This window comes from Carassius gibelio, chromosome A18 (genome assembly GCF_023724105.1).
Source record: "Carassius gibelio isolate Cgi1373 ecotype wild population from Czech Republic chromosome A18, carGib1.2-hapl.c, whole genome shotgun sequence".
Classification (NCBI taxonomy): Eukaryota; Metazoa; Chordata; class Actinopteri; order Cypriniformes; family Cyprinidae; genus Carassius; species Carassius gibelio.
The window spans coordinates 24,905,211-24,929,893 of record NC_068388.1 but is presented as its reverse complement, the minus strand read 5'-3'; the positions used below and the strand labels follow the sequence as shown (position 1 = coordinate 24,929,893).

Here is a 24,683-nt window from a genome sequence, read left to right as displayed (position 1 = left end):
AAGCTGTTTAAGATAATCGTTAAATAACTTTCATACAAACAATGGCAGATTTTCCTCTAAAATATAGTGTATGAAAAGGAAGAGAGTAAAACCCAGAAAGAGAGAGTGCAGCCTATTTAGATGGATATTTTACAAATCCCCCACTGCTTTTTCCATAAAAAAAGTCCTTGAAACAGGCATTGATCAGCTAGGAGAGTAAATCAATGTAGAGTAATCAGGTGAACTGATTACCACAAATGGCGTTGCATATTTCTATTCCATGCCTAGCAATGGCCACACACATTTTCAGGGCAGAGAAAATAACCCTCATGGTGGGGGAATGAGATAATCATCACCTTGTAGAGATCTGCTGCTGTATTGGGCAACAGCTGATCTCTGGATAATTAGTGCCTCCTAGAAAGAATCTCTGTTGCAAAACAGCTAAACTCATCAGTAGTGAAGATTTCACAGGAATTGGAGTCCAGTCTCACTGGAGATTTGAGTCCTTTGTTTGACCCTCTTTCTTATTTGTCTAATTCCACTCTACTGCAGTGACATCACTCATCCCTATTTGCACGGCCCTGCTTGCGCGCAGATGGCACGTCAGAGCCGCCATCCACTCAGGAATACAGTGTTGACTGACAGGTCTGCAGTGAAAGGGCACACTGACGTGACCTGCATCCGAGATGCACATGGAGAATACATCACAGACAGACAGCAGGCCTCCTCAATGTCCCCTCCTCTGCCATTTCCACATTTTATGACAAAACGGTCCCTGTGCAACTCCATTTGACTTTGATGGTTGCATGCTGGTGAAATGAGCCAGAGCAGAGTCTGTTCCCTCCTGCTTATCATGCAGTTCTGAAGAGGCAACAAGCTCCTTATCAAGCTTTTAGAGTAGCATGCTTTTTGTGGTTTTGGAATCTGGTTGCTAGCCAGACAGGGGACACAGCATAGAGAGAGAGAGAGAGAGAGAGAGAGAGAGAGAGAGAGAGCGAGAGAGCGAGAGAGAGAGAGAGAGAGAGAGAGAGACAAGCTTGCATTCAATGATTTTGGTTCTGGTTCCTTAATCTCGTCAATGATTTCATCAATACTTTCGAGTAAGAAATGTTTGGGGGAAAATGCATAAGAGATAAATGTAAAGCAATATAATTTATGCACTTCAAAATGTCAAAATTATGCATTTACTTTTATTGACTTTTAACAGCATACATGCACACAAATAAATACAGCCTAGGAATAAATAGAACATGGATAAAGCTAAAAAAGACTGGTAACATTTGATTGATTTTATTTTTAGAAAACATTTTAAACTACACGTAATTGTGAGTTTTATGATCCTACATAACACATCTGTGTGCTGTGGGTCTATACATTTTATAAATTCACTAAAAAGAACCAAATCGTAAGTAATTCATTTTGGAATCAGCACAGAGCATTTGCTTTTGATTCACTATAAAGAACCAGTTTATATGAGTCATTTGTTAAAGTATCAGTATACTCTGGTCACAATGAGAACTGACTCCTCAGAGTTGTAAGTTTGGGAGTCTGACTTACACTAGTTATGTTTGTTTGTTTTTTGACTCACTAAAACGAACTAACTGAATCATTTGTTTGGGAATCATACTTTCAGTATGACTCAGTAGCGGTAATCAGTCAAGGTTTCTTATACGGTGTGCTGTTTAAATGAATGGATTAATGCATGCATGAGAATTGTTAACAGAGCGTAATTCTGGCGCAATATTTTAATGTTGGAGAATGCAGGCGTCAGGTTTGCATAGTGACGTGTGGCTGTCAGACTGCTGTAATTGCACTGTAAAAATCCTACTGTATAATTTGCTGAACTCAGCCTCTCTTCGCAGAGATAAGTGATCTCTTTTCTATGAGAAAGACACCACAGGCGTGCACTTGTATCAATACTAATTAGTGTTTTAATGGAAGGTTTGGTGGAGGGTTCAGCTGCTGTCAGAGTTCCTCGCACATGATCTTACCCCTACATTATTGCCTCTTAGAGCAGATCAGCGCAGCGATCAGGGAGACGCTTAAACTTGCTAAACCTGCAGATTTTTCAACAGACTGCAGTGCTGTTAACCCCCCCCCCCCCAATAAATAGGAACAGCTGGTTTATTGAAAAGAGAGACATTTCCTGCAGTGTCTAGGGAATTACCCACGTGTTGTGTCAACACACTGCAGTACCAATGATGTCCAACAACTCGATCTACTCAAACACATGGGAGAGTAATGACTGGTGGGGGAGGAAAAGAAAGAGCACACGCTGCAGCAATGCATTTTACTACTCAGATACGAGTCCATTCATCCATGTCCTGCAGTCATGGGTCGCGATTTTACCTCTCTTCCCTTTTTCTGTTGTAGGAGTAAGCAATTCTCAAGAGTCATCAAAACAAACTCAACAAGCCAGATTTTTGAATGGTGAACACATACCGGAGCTTTCTCCTTAGAATTTCCACCTAAGAATTTCTATAGCTGTGTAAAATTCAATGCAGTGTTCACTGCTGCCTACACGCTGAACACACTCTGAAGCTGAAAAGTAGAAAATAAATGGTTCATATGGAATGCCCTGCAACATTATGGTGAATTTATAACATGTACTGTATCTGTTTCACTGTAACAGACACATTTATGTTTTCACAGGGCCTTAAACATTTTGCCACACAAAAACACAGATTTTTTTTTCGTACTTGGCGCCTATGAAGCATTAATCTTCGCACATAGATTTATACCAGTGAACAACTGCAAAAAGTGCACATAAAAATAATTACGTTTCATGAAAATCCGGACACACCACTTGCTCTCACCACATTTAGTTTTGCTATATTTTGTGTGCAAAGACTTGTGGGTGAATTTCCCTCTGTGCTCCTGATGAAATATCAACACACTCTTTACTGATGCTTTTCTGCGCATGCACTGCACATATACACTTTCTATTTAAAGGGAACACTCTGTGAAGGATGAAAAACTGTCATCATTGACTCTTTCCTCGTGTCCTTCAAAGCCCACATGATTTACTTACATCTGCTACACATAGAATGAAAGATTATGAAGGCTGTTCTCCATGCAATTACCATGAATGGGAACTGAAGCTGTCAAGCTTTTAAAGGGCACCATGAAAATATTTTAAAAAGTCATCCTTTTGACTTGTGTGCTGCATTCATAATTTTCAAAAGCCAAATGATAAATGTATGTGGAACAGACAAAAGTCATTACATTTAGTGTAAAATATAGTACACAAGCCAGGGACACGTTTTATAACACGTTTGCATCCTTTTGAAGCTTGAGAGCATTCATTTTAGTTGCAAGGAAAATAACAACCACACATTTTTTCTTTAATGCCTTCTTTTGCATTAAAAAAAAAAAAAAAAAAAACATACTGGGAATTAAATGAAGGTGAGTAAATCATGTTAAATTGTGTGCAATATCCCTCCCAAACTGGAGGGACTTTCAGGTGCATAGTAATAATCATAGTGCATAGTCATAATGTATACAATTTTAAATATAAACTATGAAAATAAAACACTTATTTAAAAAATGATATATTTTATTTGTTTACCTTTGTGTTGTGTTACCATTAACTCAAATCAGAGAGCTGTAAACATTCAATCTAAGGACTAGAGTTTACTTTACGAGAGATCTGAATATACAGTATTCAGACTCCGTTCGGACACTTGGTCAATGTCGTCGCTGCAGCATGGTCTCTGGTGTAAGTGTGAGTGTGAATGTGTGCGGACGTGCATGTACGCACAGCAGAGAGAGCGCGATGATGGCTCGGCCGTCTATATCTGAAACTGTTATGGCACTTTGAGGTTAGTCAGGGCAAATGAGTTAAAATGCCCCTGGAATGAACAGCATCCAGCACGGCTCGCTGCCAGCATTGCATTCACTCGCCTGCGTGTGTGTTCAGGCATGCAAGTGTGTATTAGCATCCCTATCGCTCTGAATGACACCAAGCCTTCAAGCAGACATCCTGACAACACTAAGGACAGTTAGCCTAATGAAAGGAGTGCATCTCGTCCTATCAGTGACAGGAATAGCAGTGGCTGAAACTAAGCCGGACGCTGTCTTTGGAGCATTGGCGCCATGACAGCGACATTCCTCATAGTCCTACACCAACACAAGTGATGCTTCAGGAAGTTCACATGGGCAGCCAACTCCAAAAGGCTTTATAGGGTGTGTGTGTGTGAATGCATGCATCACTGGTCCAATGAAACTCAGTGAAGAGCGCTAACAAAGCCGTGCACTCTAGGCTGTCCTTTCTGGATTTGTATGTGTGTGTTTGCGGGGGTGTTTTTGTGTTAAGTAGAGAATAAGCTCTTCAACACTCTCTCCTGTGTTTATCAGATGGCCTGTCAGCTTCCTGAAGTGATTTGAAGCATCGAGTCTGCCAAAGCAGCCATCGTGTTCGAAGCGCCCTAATTAGCATTACAGAATCACTGCCTCAACATGAGCACTTAAAACACCGTAAGTCAGGGTCGGTCAATACAGTGGAGCACAAGCAGAAAATGCTAAATCTTTCTCTTTTGGGAACACTTGTAATCCAGTGATAATGGACTCTGATATCTGGGGAATCTCTGGAAATAATCAAAATGTCAGCACACGTGAGATGATGACTGCGCAGGCAGATCCTCCTGAAGACAGGCCATCTGTTCTGCACAAACACCCGATACTGGAAATTCAAGTCCTTATTCACTTTACTGAGCAAGGAGGTTAATGCTTACGCTACAATTTGTTTGCATTTCCATTCATGGGTTAATAAAAAGGAAACATTGGCAACAGTAAGGTTCTATGTGTTAAGATTAGTTAACTACTATAGATAACATGAACTAACAATGAAAAATAATTCCATTAACCAACAGTAGAGAACTGTAAACATATTAATGTGACATTAAATTATAAAAATATAAAACTTTTGGAACACTATAGTTAACATTAACTTCTTATACTTCTAAAACATTTTTAATTCTAATCTTAGTTTCACCATTTACTATTAACTTACTTAAAATCAAAAGTTGATCTATCTATCTATCTATCTATCTATCTATCTATCTATCTAGCTATCTATCTATCTATCTATCTATCTATCTACACTATTATAAAAGAGACAATGGAGTTTTTTGACATGCACAATTTCGTTGTGATCATACCGTAAGACTTTTATTGACCTTGACACAAAATTTGCATGTTTGCTGCCCCACTTGAGTCTTAAAAGGTTTTTACAAGAAGGTTTAGAAAAATTGGATCAAACAGGTCTGAACCAAAAAAGTTCAGTTGTTGCTTGACTGACACAAGAGATACGCTAGTGGAATTGCAAAAAGCACTTAAAATACTTTGAAGTAATGAAAAGGGCCAGGTGGTATGATGCTCCATTGACTTTGAAAGCATCACAGAACAAACGCATCTGATATTTGTAATATTGCAGCAGTGGCCTGAGTATGTAGTGCTTCATCAATCTAAAATCGATCACCTTCTTGACTTCTGAATGACAGAGATGCAAACTCTCACACACATACACACTGCAGTCTTTCACACTTCTCCTTGTCTCTTTGCTTAACAGTCAGAGATATCCGATTTATTGCAGCGATTCGATGATACTAAACAAAGTGGCTGGAATATTTTGATGGTGTTTGCTGAGATGTTTCTCCAAGCTCAAACGTTCAAACTTATAAATCAATGCATGCTATATTTAGCAAAGGCTTGTGCTTGTTTCTTTCAGATAAACATCAGATGTTCTCTGATTTGTTTGCATAAGCGTGCCGGTGGAAGCGTGTATGCATCTCAATGCAAAATCAAGGCCTGAATGTAACTACAAATCTGCCATTTAGCCACGCCTCTCGTTCCTTCATCTTCCCTTTTCATTATCTGTTATCGGCTTTTATTGCACACCGTCAGACACCCACACACACCCACACACACCCACACACACACACACAGCCCGTAAGGCCTGCTGTGTTTATGAGGCAGAAGGTAAAGGAAGGATTCTTCATTATGGAGTGGATCGGAGGATTTGTTTCACGAGGATGTGGCAGCATTACTTTCCGCTGTATTGCTATCGTCATCTCTATATGTCACAGAACTGTGGTCACATTCGGTGACAGGCTGGAGTGTAAACAGACGATCTACATTCAAATGTGATGCTGCGTTCACGTATTTGAGAATTATCATAACTCAGGGATTCAACACTGAGCTCCTCACATCCTTAGACTCACAAATGATTGGTTTCTATGGCAACACTCGTAACACCGAAAGGCTTCAAAATACCAAATTACTAAACGAAATCTCTGTAAATGAATACCTTGATACTTCATTGCAAAAAATCTAAGAACAAACAGTGTACACGTTTTTTTGTCGTTTTAACCGTTGGAGCCGCTGGTGTTTAACAAACAAATCCCACATGCCATGTCTAACAAAGATGTGCATGCTTAATATCCATAAACTTCTGTAATTGAACTTAGCAAAGCTGTTTAATGGGTTATATTTTGTTTCTTTTATTTTGCAATTATTTTTACAATATTGTTAGTATACTGTAACAACAACAACAACAATAATAATACATTTAAATTGGTATTTTTATTTTTGTTTATATGATTTTTTTTTCAATATCAATTTCCTTCCTTATAATATTTTGCAATATCTCTTTACCAAAAGGTAGTTCCTCAATGGCATCATCTTTCAGGAAGTGACATCAGTTGATGGGAAAACAACAGAAAAAAATCAGTAACTGCAACAGATTATATGAATTCTGTGATTTTTAATGGTATTAGTAAGTATTACTTCAAAACATTCTGTACTGTTTGATAATAGTATAAATTTTACAATTATCAATATATATTTTGACTGATAACTTAAGCTATTTATTTATTTTGTTAGTCATCTTTTTTTTCCCTCTCAGATAAATAATAAACTTTACCTTAAATCTTAAAATAAATTAATATTAAACATATATGTTTTAATTAATATATTACTATTAAAAAAATAGTATAGAGTATACATCACATCATGAACGAGCAAGCATAAGATATAATCTCAGACCTGTTCTTTAAACCGCTAGACACAGACATTCAAAGCACACAGGTCAATGCAGCAGGAAATAGAATTCCTCTCCAACCGCAGCTGACATGACAATATTCTGAATGTATTAGACTGAAGTTTTATCTAATTATGACTGAGCAGATGGATTGCGCTCGAGGACTTTCCGGCTTGGATCTTACCTAACACAGTGCAAATGGAAGCTGCACTTTGGGAGAAAATGAGGTGCAACTTACTTCCATCTGATGCACGTCCACACGCACTTTCACGCAAACACAGTTATGTGTGCATCATACAAAATCAATTTCTTTAAGGTAACCCACTATCAAATTATGTGGGGGAACTTCACATCATGAGATCAACTAATAATTCAGTCTTCAAGAATGATTAGCTTATACAATTATTGCTTATATCAAATGCACTATATCCTGAAGTCATCAAATTAATATGAGTAAGTAACAGAATAAAATGTAATTGTATTGACAAAAGCAGCAACAACCTTCGCAATTTATTATTTTCCATATATTCTATAGAAACATTCCAGTTTAAAGGGGTAAATACATTAAATGCATTTTGGCTAAACGATACATTTAATAAGTCACAGTGATTTATAATTTCTATTGCTAAGTGCATGACAGAACTGGCAGTTGGTAAATGAGAAAAAGGTCTGTGGTGTGACGCAGTTGTTTTGCTCTGAGTTAAGAGAATTGTCATGAAGTTAATGGAGTCAAAGGTCACTCCATCAGAATCAACTGTGCCATGGTGACCAGAGACTTGAATGACGTGTATATGTGGACAATTCTGCAAATGAATTAGGCTAAATGCTTTGCCTGCATTTAAGATGTATGTGTGCGGGTCAGGCTTTGCCTATATTGTAGGGAACCAATATCACCACAAGGATAGTAAAAACTGAAAATCACCTCCATTGCAGCAGCAAACAATCCCAACGAAGAAAAACGTTTAATAAACATACTAAAATATATAAGGGAAACTCTAAAAGGCTGAGAGTTAAGTTTAAACATATGGTTAAATGATATCAAATATAATTTGCATATTGTTTTTAGTTGCAACTGCATGTATATTTAAACATAACATGACTGTAGGTAAAGTGAAACCATACAGCAAATGTCTTACATTTGCCATTATGTATGCCATCTGCAAGCAAAGTATATGAACAATTCACACTCATTCCCTCTCCTTGAAGCAACGATTGAGCTAGCTTTTATTATTTCCCCCTTTATCAAGCAGCTACTGATTTGTTCTTTGCTTTTCAGCACAGAGTTATCTGGAGACCCAAAGTATGAGAGGACCAGAGAGACTAGACGGAGGAAAATCTCTCTTTGTGAGCGGTTTGTAGCTGCAGCTCCAGGCGAAGAATCAGAGAGAATCGATATGACTCCCACCAAACACCAGTGACTTTTCTCTCTGAAAGCGTGCACCCAACAACATTCGGTTGCCACATACGCTCCTGCACGTGAAAGCACATGCAAACTCTCTCCTGCACACACGTGCATGCACACATGCAACCAACAGGCTTGCGATACTGCGATGCACTAAAACACGTGTCCGCTCTTTAACCCGGGAAGGCTGACAAGAATGCCACCTTACATGCTGGAAGGCATTTAAGATCCATGGCATCGTTTGCTGTCTCAATGGGACAAGGGTCGCCTATGGGGTAATCCTGCGATCCCCGCCGGCTCTCTGTCCCTCTCAGCAGGCTCCTTCTCATGAGCGACGGATGATATAAAGACCACCGTTCGATGTTGATTGCATGACACAATCGCACTCAGCCGGGTGACGGATATTCTAACCCCCATTCCTCTCTCCCGTCAGACTTACCTTCATTCGAGCGCAGAGGTAGCTGTGCAGTGTCAAGGGAAGCATGTTAGGGCAGCTGCGCTCTCTTCTGAGTCCAGCTTTGATGTGCTCATCTCAGCTGCCTCACTGACTTTGTTCACACAGTGCTCCTCCACCTCCTTACCTCGCTCTCTTGGAGGATGCGAGTGAGTGAGAGAAAGAGAGAGAGGGAGGGATGTGAAAGTGAGCATGAGAGGATGTTTCCTCCCCCACAGCCCCCTGCTTCTCCATCTCCCCTCGCAGGATTTGTCCTTTTCATACTTGCGTGTGCGTGGAAGCATCCTAGCGCACAATCAGTTTCTGCGTACTGAGGTTTATGCAACTGCATGAAAAGATTTGACGAGAGAGAGAGAAGGAATCTAGACATGCCTGATAATCAATTTCTCTCATTTGTAAGCTTAAGAACAGCCTGAGGGTGAGATACACCACAGTGCAGTAGGGAAACTGGAAGAGACTGTATGTACTGAAGCAGAGAGGAGGCACAGGAGGACTGAGTGAGATAAAGTTGGACATTTGCTTGTCGCCCCTCTGCAAGGTCATCAGAACAGTGAGCAGATGTTTCGGGAGCATTACATCGAGGTTAGACATGTGTCCGTCTACCCACACACTTCCAACATGCGAATAAACACTGATTCATGACTCTGCAGTCTCCCCACACATGTGCATAGGCAGTCGCACATGACGTAATACACATTATCTGCCCAACTGCAGAAGATTCTGCAGCTTCTGTTGTATCTCCTGACTCCCAGCCTACATTTCAGTGTAGGCATGATATGGACCTGAGGTTTGGGTCCCAAATGGGATCCATATCAGTTAATCGTCCCCTGTCAGATGCATATAAGATATTCATATGGGCCGATTCAAATAGACAAGCCAGTTTGGGGCCCAAACTTCAAGCCCATTTCCTGACCTTGATTGGACCTACCATGAAATGTTAGCTGGGAATGTCAAACCTACAGATCCAGTAATTGATTACAGTTGCCATTGGTGTAAAAGTCATCATAATGGTGCAGGGGGCCCTTAGACTTATGCATGGGCCCCTTCTTGAGATATAATCCATCCCCCTTGAAAAGAAGCAAGCTGAGAGGCACCGAGAGCTGACGGGGATCACAGGATTACCCCATCAGTGTCCTCTGTCCAAATGAGATGACAAGCATCTGCTCCTTTTCCATGATGCCATGGATCTAAAATGCCTTCCAACATGTGAATAAACTCGTATCTGCAGTCTCCCTGCACACAGTCACTTACAGTATGTTGTAAAACGCATAATCTGCCCAACTTCAGGAGATTCGGCGGGTTCTATCTGTTGACTTCCAGCCCACATTTCAGTGTTGGCATGATTTTGGATTGAGTTTCGGGCCCCAAATGGGATCTGTATCAGTTAATTGTCCTCTGTCAGATTCTATAAGAGATCCATGGTTCAATCCAGATGGACAAACCCATTTAAGGCCCAAACCTTAAGCCCATATTGTGCCTACATTGGACCCACCATGAAATGTTGGCTGAGAATGTCAAACCAATGAGTCCAGAATTGGATTATGATGGCCATAAAGGGCATCCCAATAGTGCAGGGGGCCCTGAAAACCTATGCCCCCTGACTGATCATCCATCCCCTTTGAGCAGGAGCACGTTGAGAGGGATGGAGAGTGGGTTTACACCGGTACCAGCATGTGTCTGCTGCTTATGTTGCCATGAATCTAAAATGGCTTCCAGCTTGAGAATAAACTCTGATTTATAACTCTGCAGTCTCCCCACACACAAACGCACACAGTCACCTTTGTTGTAATACACATCATCTGCCCAACGGCAGTAGATTCTGTGGCTTCTGTTGGATCTATTGACTCCCAGCCCACATTTCAGTGTAGACATGATATGGGCTTGAGGTCTGGGCCCAAAATAAGTAGACAGGATTGGTTTAGTCAGATTAATTTGGGCTAATTCAAAAAGTGTCGATATGGATCCCATGGACAAGCCCATTTTGGGTCCAAACCCGGAGAATTTATCATGCACATATTGGCCCCCACAATAAAAACCCACTGAGTTTAGTAAAATATCACAAAACTTATATGTTGGCCCGCTCCTGACTATCCTGACTTAATTTGTGCTGTTTTACTCTTCATAGAAGCAGCTAATATTAACTTTTTACACACTTCTTAATGTTGCACACTGTGGCATAAATGCATTTACACAGGAATCCAACTGCAGAAAACAATATACCACATCCTTGAATGTAGTTTATTGATTAATGTGCATAGTAGACCCATTATACATTGTTCACTGATTGACAAGATTTAGGAATCTAGGTAAGAAACATTTGTTATTTCCCTTATGAAACAGAATTACACATTGGTGTACCTTTGGAAATAGCTATTTTTAATTGTTTTCAGACACCTAATTGCATGTTTGTTACACTTAATTGTAAATGTTTAATAGCATATATTTATAGTAAATGGAACTGGCTGACCTTAGAATGTTTTTGACCCACTTAAGTGTCTTTATTTGGAATTTTATAATTACTTCTATTTTTTGAATGTACTGACAAGCATTTATTCTAAACACATACTACAATGTAAACTTGTATATCATGTATTTAAATATATTTCTAAAAGCACACTTGCAGTGATAAAATAGAACTTTAAGTATTTAAGTTGTATTATTATTATTATTATTATTATTATGTAGTGTTATCACACACTTGCAGTTAAACTAAAAATCAAGTACTTGTTATGTGCCTTAATGTTTAGTAAGCCAGCACATCAAAGTGCACTAAGTTTGAACAAAAATTATCAAAACATAATGATATACATGTATTTTAAAGTAAATCTTTTATTTTTACTTTTAACTTTTTATACTAGATATGATGTGGAGGAATTTAGTAGTGAAAGGAATATTCTTAGGAATGAGACAATGTGTAATATGGAGTGTTTTTTTTTTTTTTTTTAATCAGGATCGTGTTATACAAGGTTTTTGTCAGGGTTTTGGTAAGGAGGAACTCAGGTGCAGACAAGATTTAACTCAACACAGGATTTATTATACAAAAAGGGAAAACAAAAACCCACGAGGGGGAAAACAATAGCTAGGGAAAAGACTAAATAACAAAACAAGACTGGGCAGACAAGATAAAGACACTTAACACAAACTATAAACAAACACTCACGGAAATACAAAACACTTCTTGAGGAACAATCACAATTCTTAGGGAACAAATCTCAATGAACCGACGCAAGACAGAGCACACTAGGAGATCTAAATAGGGGGAACAATCAAGACACGACAGGTGTTACAGATAGGACAATCAAGACACGACTAGGTTAACAAGGGGGGCGGGGCAAGGGAACGAGACAACACAAGCACATGGCCCAAAGACAAGGCCATGTGCTTGTACACAAAACAAGGGTCTGTCATGATCCTGCCTCAAGACTAGGAAAAATCAAGGACACGAGGGCAGGATCATGACAGTTTTAAAAAGAGCAAGGGGGGAAAAGTCTCTTGACCAGATAAGATAGGGGGATGTTTACTAAAGACATGTGCAGATCAGTTGGGCCCTGTATTTTACAACACATTGCAAATGTCAATTCATCTTCAAAAAATACCTAAGCTTTTGCAAAAAGCTATAACTGTGTCTGTAGGGAAGAACAGTTATCCTAAGAGTCTAAATGATTTTAGACCTGTCGCCTTGACATCATTGGTGATGAAATGCTTTGAGAAATTGGTCAGGGATGAACTTGTATTGAAAACTCAAAGTCTTTTAGATCCATGGCAGTTTGCTAATCAGGCCAGAAGAGGAGTAGAGGATGCTTCATCCACCCTGTAAAATATGATTATCAAACATCTGGAGGGACCACAAACCCATGTTAGACTTCTTTTTGTAGATATTTCATCAACTTTTAATACTATTCAGCCCCACGTTTTAATAAAGAAATCAATTTCAGAGTTTAAATTAGATTATAAGATAGTGGGGTGCTTATTCGATTTTCTAAGTGACAGAAGGCAGAGGCTGAGAGTTAATAGCACATTTTCAGATGCTCTTATAACGTCTACAGGTTCTCCGCAGGGATGCGTTCTCTCACCCCTTGCTTTACATTTTGTACACCAATGCCTGTGCTAATAAACACACAGACAGGTCCATTTTAAAATGTGCGGATGACACTGTTATTGTCAGTTTCCTGTGAAAGGATGAGAACTGTCATGGTCCAGTACTGAACGATTTAATAACATGGTGTGATAGTGCAATTTTGCGATTGAATATAAAGAAGACCAGATATATAGCTATAGATCTAGTCGTTCATTATCAGCTCAACCGACTATAGTTAAAGGTCTAGCGGTGGAATGGGCTAGCACTTAATAAACTTGAACCTTGAACCTTGACTTTTCACTCACTTGTCTTGTTAAATTGTCAATTGTATGCTTTAAGAAACAGTACAGTATATACAAATATAACATTTATTTAATAATGTAACGTCTGTGCCTATGAACAAGAAAAATGTAGGATGCTTACTTTTGAGGATTCTGTGTCAGTTGAGGAGCTTTGAAGTGAACAATAATGCTGGCAGACAATTATACGCCTCCTAATACTGGTTGGGATGCTCAAATGAACAGAGCAGCGTTATAGTGCATATATATTCACTAAGCAAGCACACTTAGTATGTTGTGTGCATCACATTTAAGAGACTTGTAAACTCAAAATAGTTGGATGAAGACACGTCACAGTGCTTCATTTACTTGTCTCTTTTTAATGTGTGATAAAGCATTACTTGAATGTCGCATCAATCAGCTGAACCTGTAATTGTAAAATCAATAAACATTTTCAATGGGTTATCAATCCTCTAAGTGTAATCAAGAGCATGGTCCTTCATTATTCCATGCGTGTTCTTTATTTGTTTACTTTTCTTCAATGAATCACTAGAGATTTGAGAGTAACAGACACGTGAGAACAGAGGAAGCAAAGCCAGTATGTCATACATCTTTAATTCTTCATTTCATCAGTCTCTATCAGTGTTTAAATTATGTTTGAAAAATTTTAAGTGCTGTTGAAATGTTCTGTAATCTGTAGAAATAAAACCCTTTAGTGCATTTTCTTTAAGGCTAAGCCAGCATTTGGTTTAAATGTATATTCTGACCCGTTTCTTTCTTTCTCCCTGCTTTGGTTGTCATTGTCAGGTATAAATTAACATGAATTGACCCTGTCAGTGCAGATTTGATCAGTTTGAGCTGGAATATTGTGACCTGACAAAACTACAGGAGAGATAAGATAATAAAGACAAAACATACCAAGGGCAACAAGAATAACCGGGACAGGATGATTAAACTCTTACTAAATTCTTCTTCTTCTTCTTATTATTATTCAAAATATTTCATATGAGGTGTACAGTTTAGGTGAATTATACAGTCATTCTACATGCGTATACAGATAACAGATAGACAGACAGACGATAAATAAATACAATTTGAGACAAGTATGGAAATCAGGGTTGATAAATACAAACTATACATATGAGATAGCTAAATAAATTCAAATAATTCATTCAAATTATCAAAGGCAGAGCCGGGAATTTACATTAAATTACATTAATAATTTGTTAAAAATGAAACGTATGGCTTATCTATTTGAAATTACATGTGGAATATTACAATGTGGTGATATTGGCTTGTAAAAATCCAGTGAATTTGTCTTCAGGGGCTCAAGTTCATCCTGTAGGTCGTTTCTCAAAGTGTCTCGAGCAGACGTTGGTTGATGAGAATATTTTTCTCAAGCATTTTTCTGCGGTTGCTCAGAGCACTTTTCTGAAAAGATGATGTATGGTCTCAACCCTGGACCAAATACAGTTTTACAAGACTTGTTGAACTAGGAAAAGCCTTTAAAAACCTTTATGGAATTAATTATGTTTCACACATTTGAGAGATGTGAAGAATGTGTTTCCTTTTTGTTAGATGATGATGATGATGATAATAATAATAATAATAATAATAATAATAATAATAATAATAATAATAATAATAATAATAATAATAATAATAATAATAAAATACAAAAGCAACTTATTTTGATATTACAGTGGAGTGAAGGGTGGAACTTGTATTTTTTTTTTTTTTTTAATGGGACAGACAAGATAATTAATGCAAATGTCATTACATGATGCAATTTGTGATTGTATGCGTACCTATCAGTAATATTTACAGACATTGCAAACTCCACATGACTAGATCAGTGATGTTTTAGTATCAATGAGATTATATAAATGCTATTTTTTATTATTATTGTTTTTTTATAAAAACATTATATTTCAACTTTAGTTTTGATTTTAAAAGAAAAATGAAATGAGAACTAAAAAAAGCTATGATATGAAATATATATATATATATATATATATATATATATATATATATATATATATATATATATATATATATATATATATATATATATATATATTATAACATGCTCTTTTAGGTCATGCTGTGTATTTTCTCTTTTTTTCTCTCCTCAAAAGGAAAATGCATCATATTTAATGTTAGAACTTGTAATAACTATTTTATAGTTTTTGTCAAGTTTGCATGTTTTTTTGCACTTTTACTTCTGAACCCTTCTGCCTGTTTGCTGTGAAGTCAGAACATAAAGCACAGTTTGAACCCCAGTTCAGGAGCATTTCTAAAGGTCCTTCATAAGGTCCTCTGTACAACACACTTTTGGTGAAGTCGGCCGGATTTACCTCAGCACCTGCAGATATCACGGAGCAGGTGGAGGAGAGCAAAGATATATACATTACATTAATTCGATTGGATCCTAAATCAATCAAACTGGAAATATTATAGGTAACCTGGAGCTTCTGCTCCCCTAAAATCCCCAAACCATTCCCAGGTTTAACTCCATTAGTGACGTCTAGTTGCAGTCTTGAGGGTACACTTTTTCATTTGTAGACAGGATGCCATGCTGGTTATTAAATCTATCGCTCTCTAACTTTATGAGTCGTTTTCCAGGTTAAAGTATAGATATGACACCTAGAAGATAAAGATGTACTACTAAGAAATCAATTTATTATGCGTTTATCCTTATCAGATCCCAACCCAGCAGACCATAAACACTCACAAAATGGTACAAAAGTTGTCACTATGCCAGTCTCCTTTCAAAGGGAACTAATATCTATTTTTAAAGTCCTAATATGTAGCTTTAAGGTACTATAATATGTAACATTTAGGATAAAATTTCTAAAGGATAATGTAACACTATATATATATATATATATATATATATATATATATATATATTCTGTACGGGATATCCAGTGTCAAAATAATAATAATAATAATAATAGTAATAATGCAGCTGAAATGGCATCCTGAGGTGGGATAGATTGCTGTGTTTTGTTGAATTATCTTCTGTTACAGCTAATATTCATGGCCTGGACTGACGTGTGATTTTCTCTTTTATCCTCTTTAACGGGAAATGTGCGTCATAGTTGATGTGACAACAAAAGCTTGTAGGCTGGGTAATTTCTGTCTCTTTTTGTCTGTGTTCGTAGGAAAAGCTGCATCATATTTGATGTTATAACATGCCTTTGAAACTGAGTTTTGTGTTCACTGCAGTGATTGTTTGCAGTGTTGAACCAATTTGCAAGGTTTGTTGTAATCACAGTTTCTTTACCATTTCACTTCTGTAAGGTTTATTATTTTGTAAAAAAAGAAAAGCAGAGCCCAGTGTTATCTCGAGTGCATCATTGGTGGTTTCAGTGTGTTGCTCGAGTATTGAGGTGGATAATACTGCCTTCCATGTTCCATGTCCAATTACCAGAATTATCAGTTGCAAACTTTGAACAGCCCTTCAAATCATGATTACAACTGAGGACTTCAGGAATAATATGATACTTGAGTATATAAATATACATTAGGTTATTGCTGTTGACATGAGTGTCTTTCACTAAACACAGACATGTTTTATCGTACAGTAACAAAGTAAATAAAAAAAAATTGTTTTGTCAAGATACAATTACTTGTGATTTAATAAAAATAAAATAAATAATAATGACACTGAATGTCATTTGTGAACCATGACAAAAACCATGCAGTTGGTTAATATTATTAAAATAAATAAATTATTATAATATTTTTATTATTATTATTATTATCATTATTATTATTATTATTATTATTATTATTATTATTATTATTATTATTATTATTATTATTATTATTGTATTGTCTATATTTTTATATATATATTTTTTTTTTCAGTTTTCATTTATTTAATTTGTATAGTTGCTGTTATTGTTGTTGTTGTTGTTTTATAAGATGTTGTGCCAATTATATCCAGACTATCCAGACTTTACAGCTCATTTTAGCTCTGATGATAACACAGCTTTCATTTGCATCTCTGAAGTCTTGATGAAGTTTGAGTATTCATGGCTACAATGTGTTTGTGTTCCTGCTCAGCAGCGACACCTTTCAGAAAGCAGAGGAACTGCAATGCTCCCACTTTTCTTTTCTTTTCTTCCAGACACTTTCCTTCCTGCACTAAACAAGGAGCTGTTGGCTAACAAACACGCTGTGTGCCAGCAGTCCTTGGCCTTGTCTTTCTGCTGGCTAGCTCTGACCGGCGAGGTTCATCAAGTCAAAGAGAATCTAGAGAGGATCTGACACATTATTAAGTACCGTGTATAGATTTTATGAACTCTCAGAAAGTCAGTGAATTAAATGAGGCTTGAAATGCAGAATCAGCTCATTCTAGATGAAGAAGGAAATGCCAAAAGGCTCTGTATTGAGCAGCTGATCGAGGTTTGTTTTCACGACTCTAAAGGAAGGTGAGCTGCAGTTTTTACCTCTTCACAGCTGAGATTGTTAGATTAAAACATCAAAATGTACAAACTGATGGCGAGTTTCCTCAAATCCCCTGATGGCAAAGTCAAGGTTGGTTTATGGAGTAAATCAGGATGTTGCTAGTATTTAAACTCACTTTACAAATAATGATATACTGCCCATGAATGATAATGACTTCCAGGACTTGAAGTAAATGATACATGAACGTGTTATTAAATTTAGTTTAATGAAAAACCTTTTAAATAGATTCTAGCTTAGAAAATAATGCTCATGACATTTGGCTCCAAACGCTGCTCGACTATTTGATTTGGGAGTCAAAAAGCAGGCAACAAAAGCATCAAATATGTGTGTCAGCGTCGCCGGGAGCGTGTGACTCATTCGAGTCGTTCAGTGGAACTAAGTTGGTCATTAACGTTCACACTTCAACAGTGAAATCGCCCCTCAGTCACCTGGCGCAGGTCATTATGATCATTATGATCACAGAAGGGTGAAGAGAAACTTTACTGTGCCACCTCCACTGAGAAGTCAACGCTTCTGTCAACTGTTTGGATGAGGGGAAAGTTCAAAAGTCAGGCATCTTTCCAGTTTAGAGTATGTCATTTATATGTAACATTATAGTTTTTCATAAAATCGTCTCCTTATGTCCGTTTACTGCACGAGAAGCATCATTTGTGAAGTAGAAAACATCCAGGTCATCGTTTTCTTGACAGAACGACAGCCGTTTTGTTGTATAAATTGGATTTGACACTTACGACTCTTGCCGTTCGCACAAATACACAAATGAGTTCACATCACGGCAGAAAAGTCGGTGTGGAAAAACTTCTTTGGGTCAGTGGTCTTGAATGGCAGCCTAAGGGAACATTTCATGGTTTGGTATTATTGAAAAGCTTATTATGGATTTTCCATTGAAAGCTTGACTGCGTTAAATGGTCTTCAGCATGTCAAAGTGCACGAAGGTATTGGACTGAATGAAGATTACAGCTGAATGACTGACAGGAGAACCACGGTACCAAATATATATGCTGTGACTTGAAAGGTGAAGATTAAGATTAAAAATCTTAGATCAAGCTGAATAGTGTGAGCATCCAGTTTAGACTCTAACACTTTGTAAATTGGTCACTAAAGGAAGTGAAAATTCTCCCGGTTCTTCCCAAAGTAAATCAGATGCAAAGCTGTGGTACTTCAGCAACATTTCTGTGTTTTAGCTCAAGGCTCTTTGAATTCTCAAACACCTTCAGTTTAAATTGATTCAGTTAACCAATAAACACAAGGCCATCACGAAAGAAAACTGCGCTGCGATGACAAACGGAAACTCGCACTGCATGATAATCAAAGCATTTGGCATTGCTTTGAATGTCTAAAGTGTTTCTTCTTGGCTAGTTTTATGATTGAAGTGGAAGAAGAAAATCTGTTATAATTTTATCACCTTGTATGACTTAATTTCTACTTCTGTGGGAAACAAAATAAGATACTTCAAGAAATTTCCATGCAGTAAAACTACCACTAACATTCTTCAAATCTTCTTTTGTGTTGCACTTTAAAAAAGAAAGTCATACAGGTGTGATACGACATGAAAATGAGTAAGTGATGACAGAATTGAGATTTTCAATAACATCTTATTACAGTTTATTAAAATAATGTTTATACTCAGACCAACAGCACAATTGTGAGTGTTATTAAAACTTTTTTTTTTCTTCAAAATATTATTTCTTAGAAACATGCATTTTCGACACAATATTGCAAGTTATTTAGCTCCAAATGATGCACTACAAACCGTTTTGAGGAGCAGAACTAACTTTTGTGTAAATAACATGTAACAGAAAATTGAAACAAATGAGGATTTCCAGAAAGCGATTCAGCGATTTCGACAGCCCTGATTACACCCGTCCCGGATTACAATGACAAAGGACGTTATCAGTGTCAGCAGTCTCGGAGAATCAGTCTCCGTGGAAAGAGAACGGCTTTGAGCTCTCAGGTTGAAATCCCTGTCATTTTCACTCTCTGTCCAAAGAACAGAAGATCAGAGAAAGAAAGATGAGAGATTCCTCGTCTGAAACCAAGTCCTCGTCATCTTCTGTTTCACATCACTGACGACTAACATCTAGAAGAAACAGGCTGATATATCTGATTGAATAAACGCAATGATTTCTTTTTGCTCTAAACTTTGTACTAGATCATGTACAATACTAATGTGATCTCATTAATGCTTGCAGAATTCATAAGTAAAGTCTGTTTCTAGTACACTTACATTAATGCATGTTCAGATAGACACTGAATGAACATTCTTCATCATATACTATCAAATTAAGGTCTTGCTATGGGATTGTGTCTGAATATTGAACTTTGAGTAACATTATATGTCAACGACCAATTTGCACTATTAGCTAGCATGCATATTACTAGCATGTTGCCTGCTTATTAGTAATAAAGCATGTATAAATGCCTTATTCTACTTGACTTTATTTTAAATCCCCTAATCCTAGCTAAACTTAACAATTCCTTACTAACTATAAATAAGCAGCAAATTAGAAGTTTATTGAGACAAAACTCATAGTTAACAGTTAGAACTGGACTTTAAAATAAAGTGTGACCAAACTCCATTATATTGAAACGATTTGATGTTTGTCAAAACATACAGAAATGCAAATACACACAGACGGTATTCCTCTATAGTTCCCACAAATCAAAACCGCTCGAGTTGGAGCAAAGCGTGGCCTTTGACCTTTGTGGTTTGCAGCCTACTGGTGACCCGAAACTTTCACAGAAGGCCGATTTATCGCTGCATGCATCACTTAATACATCATGAGCATCACTGCTGACGAATATTTATTGCAAAGCAGTAAGTGCTAAGTGATTCTGTGGGGGTGCCTTTAACAGTTCAGTGGTATCAGCATGGCGTGCGGGATGTGTTCGTGTGTTGATAAGTACTTCCGTCTTGAGTTTGCAAGATTAAATGCACCCTGCAGGCTCCCCTTGTGTAAAACATTTCTGTGTATACATAAACAAGGGATAAACACGGGATGACTGTGTTGTGTAGGAGGGAAGCCTACAAAAGGGAAGAGTCGGGCAAGAGTTGTCAGAGACACCTGGCTACAAAGAGAGAGAAAGAGAGAACAGCGAAGTGTGAAAGAGTTAAGGAGGGACACGACTTATTAATCAGTAACACACACATGTTGGTTTCCAATTTCCTGCTGTAGCTCTCATTTAAAAGACGGGAAAGAGCGGACGAAACGACACAAGCAAGTGAACCGGAGAGCGAGTGAAGTTATCACACCTCGACTTCTGTAGCAGGTAAGCTGAACATCTCATCTGTGATGCTTTCTTACATCTGCAGTGTACATCTCTGCTCATCTGATGTGCAGTCTGGCTCACTCATCAGCCCTGATATCCCTCATGGTATTTTGGGAACATTAAAATCATAAATCTGCACAGCAGATGATTGGTGGTGGATGGGGACTGCGGGTTCCTCTGGCTGGGCTGAACAGTCACTATTCTGTGCTGTAATTGAGCTTCAGAACAGATTTGATGTGTATTCTAATAGACTCTGCATTAAACATTAAGCACACTCCAGAGATGGATCTGGAGCGACCCGAGCAGCACTGAGCCGCAGATAAGCGGAGATCACCCGCAGCTAACTGCCCTGACACCTGCATTTTTTTACGCTTTTATTTATTGTTGTAATTAAGTACAAAGAAACGTTCAGAATGTGTCAAGTGGAGTAAAATGATCGTGAATCAAAGCCTGCAGTAAAACCATAGGTCTGACAAACATTCAGGTGCAAGACAAAACTGGCAGCTTATGGCTTACTGATTAAAGCATTTTGCAACTCAATGCATAGCTAAAAACAAGCTTTTTTTTTTTTTTGGTAGTCATATTTTAAGTTTGTACACCCTTTTAAATGTGAGTTTTATCACAATTTTAAACAAAATTTGAAACCCAGTCTCATGAAAAAAAAAAATACTTATGCATACATTGCAATGCAATTTCCTAATTTAATAAATAGACATCATAATTTGTATGAAAAGTAATAAAGGTGATTGGTTACAGAACCAGATTATCTTTTCATTAAAGCAGTTCCTTGCACAAAACTATGAACTCAACACACTTTATAATAAATCTGAAATATTAATGCCATTAGAAATAAGAGTTTGGCTAATGGCTAATAAACAATAGCACGCTCACTCATGCATTGCTTCTTGCACTAAGCACAGCTATAACTAGTTTCAAATGAACTCTCATAAAGAAAGAAAAAATGCGCTGACATTTTTCTGTCTTTATTTGATATCTGTGATGTAAAAACAAAGATCATCAGCAACTAATAACACTGCAGCTGTAACGTTTTTCCCAAATATATTGGGTATGTTATCTGAAATGGCCCGGTTTCAAAAGAATTGTTTACTGTTTCAAAATGTGAAATCACGTCAGGTGGTCATGCACGTACAGTGTGTGCTATGAATCTTATCTCATGCATAACAATAGCCAGTGTTTATCCCTAAATACTCCAGTCTGTTGGACAACATGTTCTCTGTCCCTGTTTGAAACGCTGTAGCCGAGAGTTTCAGCGCCGACGGTTTGCTATTTTGTTATTCATTGGGTCTTGGTTTTGGTTCTAACAGATATCGCTTCACTCTCTTCCCAGACAGACCTTCAAAATGACTCGTTCCTTGAGAGAGCTGGTGAAGGAGTACATAACAGAGCGGCGAGTTCGCAAATATCGCCTGGTGACCAGAGATGGACGCTGCAACATCGAGTTCGGCAACGTGATGCACCGAAACCGCTTCGCCTACGTCCTGGACATATGGACCACCTTCGTCGAGACCCGATGGCGGTTTGTCATCTTGCATTTCGTGGCGTCCTTCACCCTCAGCTGGTTCATCTTCGGCCTCCTCTGGTACTGGATCGCCAGAGACCACGGTGACTTGAAGTGGCAGAATCCCCCCAGTAATCGCACGGCTTGCGTCAATAGTGTCAACACCCTGACTTATGCCTTCCTCTTCTCGCTGGAGACCCAAACCACCATTGGTTATGGAGATGTGTACATCACCGACGTCTGTCCCGGAGCCGTGGCTCTGCTTATAATTCAGAGTCTTATGGGCACCATAATCAACTGCTTCTGGTGCGGCGTGGTTATGGCAAAAATCGCTCTTCCCAAGAAGAGAGCCAAGACCATAACCTTCAGCGACTCTGCAGTTATCTGCCCTAAAAAGGGCACCCTTTGCCTTCAGATCCGAGTGGCTAACCTGCGCAAGACCTTGATGATCGGTAGTCAGATTTACGGCAAGCTCCTGAGGACCACAATCACCCCTGAAGGTGAGACCATCATTTTGGACCAGGTCAGCATTGACTTCATGGTGGACGCCGGCAAGGACAACCTGTTTTTCGTGTGTCCAATGACACTATACCACATCATCGACAAATCCAGTCCGTTCTTTGACATGGCGGTGGACACTCTCCATCAGCAGGAGTTTGAGCTCGTGGTGTTCCTCGACGGCACGGCCGAATCCACCAGCTCCTCCTGCCAGGTCAGGACCTCCTACATCCCTCAGGAGATCATGTGGGGCTACGACTTCCTCCCGATCATCTCCCGCAGCAAAGAGGGAAAGTACCGCGTGGACTTCTCCAACTTCGCCAAGGTGGTGCCTGTACCGACCGCTCACTGTGCCTACTGCTACCACAACGAGGCGGGACACCATCACCACTCCATCAACGGCATTGATAACCAGGGCTTCGTGGTGATCGACGTTGAGATGCCCAACATCACCAAAATGTAAAGCTTTTTGCATGACATGTCTTGCACTATACTAGAAACACTGGACACAAATGCGTTTGGTCTCTCAGAGCGAGCACAAGAGCCAAGACGAGTGTTTTATCTTTTGAAATTCCCCCATCTTCCCACCGAAGAAATGACTGCAGGAATCCATTTCCATGAAAAGTATTTATTATTATGAAGAGCAGCTAGCATTCAAAACTCTCGGACAATATTGGAGATATAAAAGTGCGAACTGTCTTGGAAGTAACAGTAGAACTGTCTTCTGTTACATGTTAATTAGGAGAGAGATTATCAACTGAAAGACTTTTACTATTGTCAAGCATTTCAAATACCTGTGAACAAGCTGATGCTTTTATGTCCCGAATCACTCCGGGACGGTGTATTTTATTTTTATTTTTATTTGTATTTTTTTTTTAAGTTGGTAGATGTTGTTAATTATGTATTATTGAATGTGTACTGTAAATGTCATTTTTACTTTGTAAATAATAAAATAAAATCAAAATAATTGGAAATGGTGGGTTAGTTCATGGAAAATGGCTTTCTAAAAATCAACCTGCAATTTCCAGCATCTACAGTAAAAACATGACCACATGAGGGCGTACAAGACAAAGCAATAGATAGACAAATTGTCAGCTTGACAAACTTTTGGTGTGTGTGTTCATGTGCATTTATAATAATATATGATATAATCAATTACCGGATAAAAAACATAAATAAAATCTAATAATTTGTGCATAAGGCAGGGTGGTGTGTGATCGAGTCCTGCTGTCTGAGGTTGTGGCCCGCTGAATCACTACATGACACATCAAATAATAAAGAGGCTTTAAAATAAATCAGACATGGGATGAAGATAATACCCTTAAGAGCTTTCACTGCCAAACGCTTCAAATTAATATATCTATCATGTGTTTACAATCATTTAGCACTGACATTACATCAGTGAATTATTTCCTTTTTATTATTTCATCTCAGTCATCTCAGAATTTCCAGTGTGTATTTCTTTATTTATAAAAACAGTGGATCAAAATCCAAATAAATGAATACTCACCAGATTGAATGTGTCATCACGATCCTCAGATTTGCTTAGATTTGTCTTTGATCAATGGATTAGATGAAATATCACACAGTCTAGACCATACGATTGATTCAGAGACAGATGCCAGACACAGATTTCCCTATCCGTCTGTTTATAAGAGTGACTCAGTAATTGACTGACTACAGCTGA

At 38.1% G+C, this 24,683-nt stretch overlaps 2 protein-coding genes across 2 annotated transcripts in view; one reads left to right on the top strand and one right to left on the bottom strand.

Moving 5' to 3' along the window:
* LOC127933904 (G protein-activated inward rectifier potassium channel 4) overlaps positions 1–9,029 on the bottom strand; it is a 29,170-nt gene extending 20,141 nt beyond the window's left edge. The window contains exon 1 of the mRNA XM_052531012.1: positions 8,860–9,029. The gene's annotated coding sequence lies outside the window, so the exon portion shown is untranslated. The remainder of the gene's footprint in view (positions 1–8,859) is intronic.
* Positions 9,030–20,810: 11,781 nt separating this feature from the next.
* On the top strand, positions 20,811–23,956 carry LOC127934583 (ATP-sensitive inward rectifier potassium channel 1-like). The gene is made up of 2 exons (XM_052532064.1): positions 20,811–20,979; positions 22,328–23,956. The coding sequence occupies exon 2, from the start codon at positions 22,341–22,343 to the stop codon at positions 23,457–23,459; it is 1,119 nt and encodes a 372-aa protein (XP_052388024.1). The 5' UTR covers positions 20,811–20,979; positions 22,328–22,340; the 3' UTR covers positions 23,460–23,956.
* Positions 23,957–24,683: the final 727 nt, after the last annotated feature.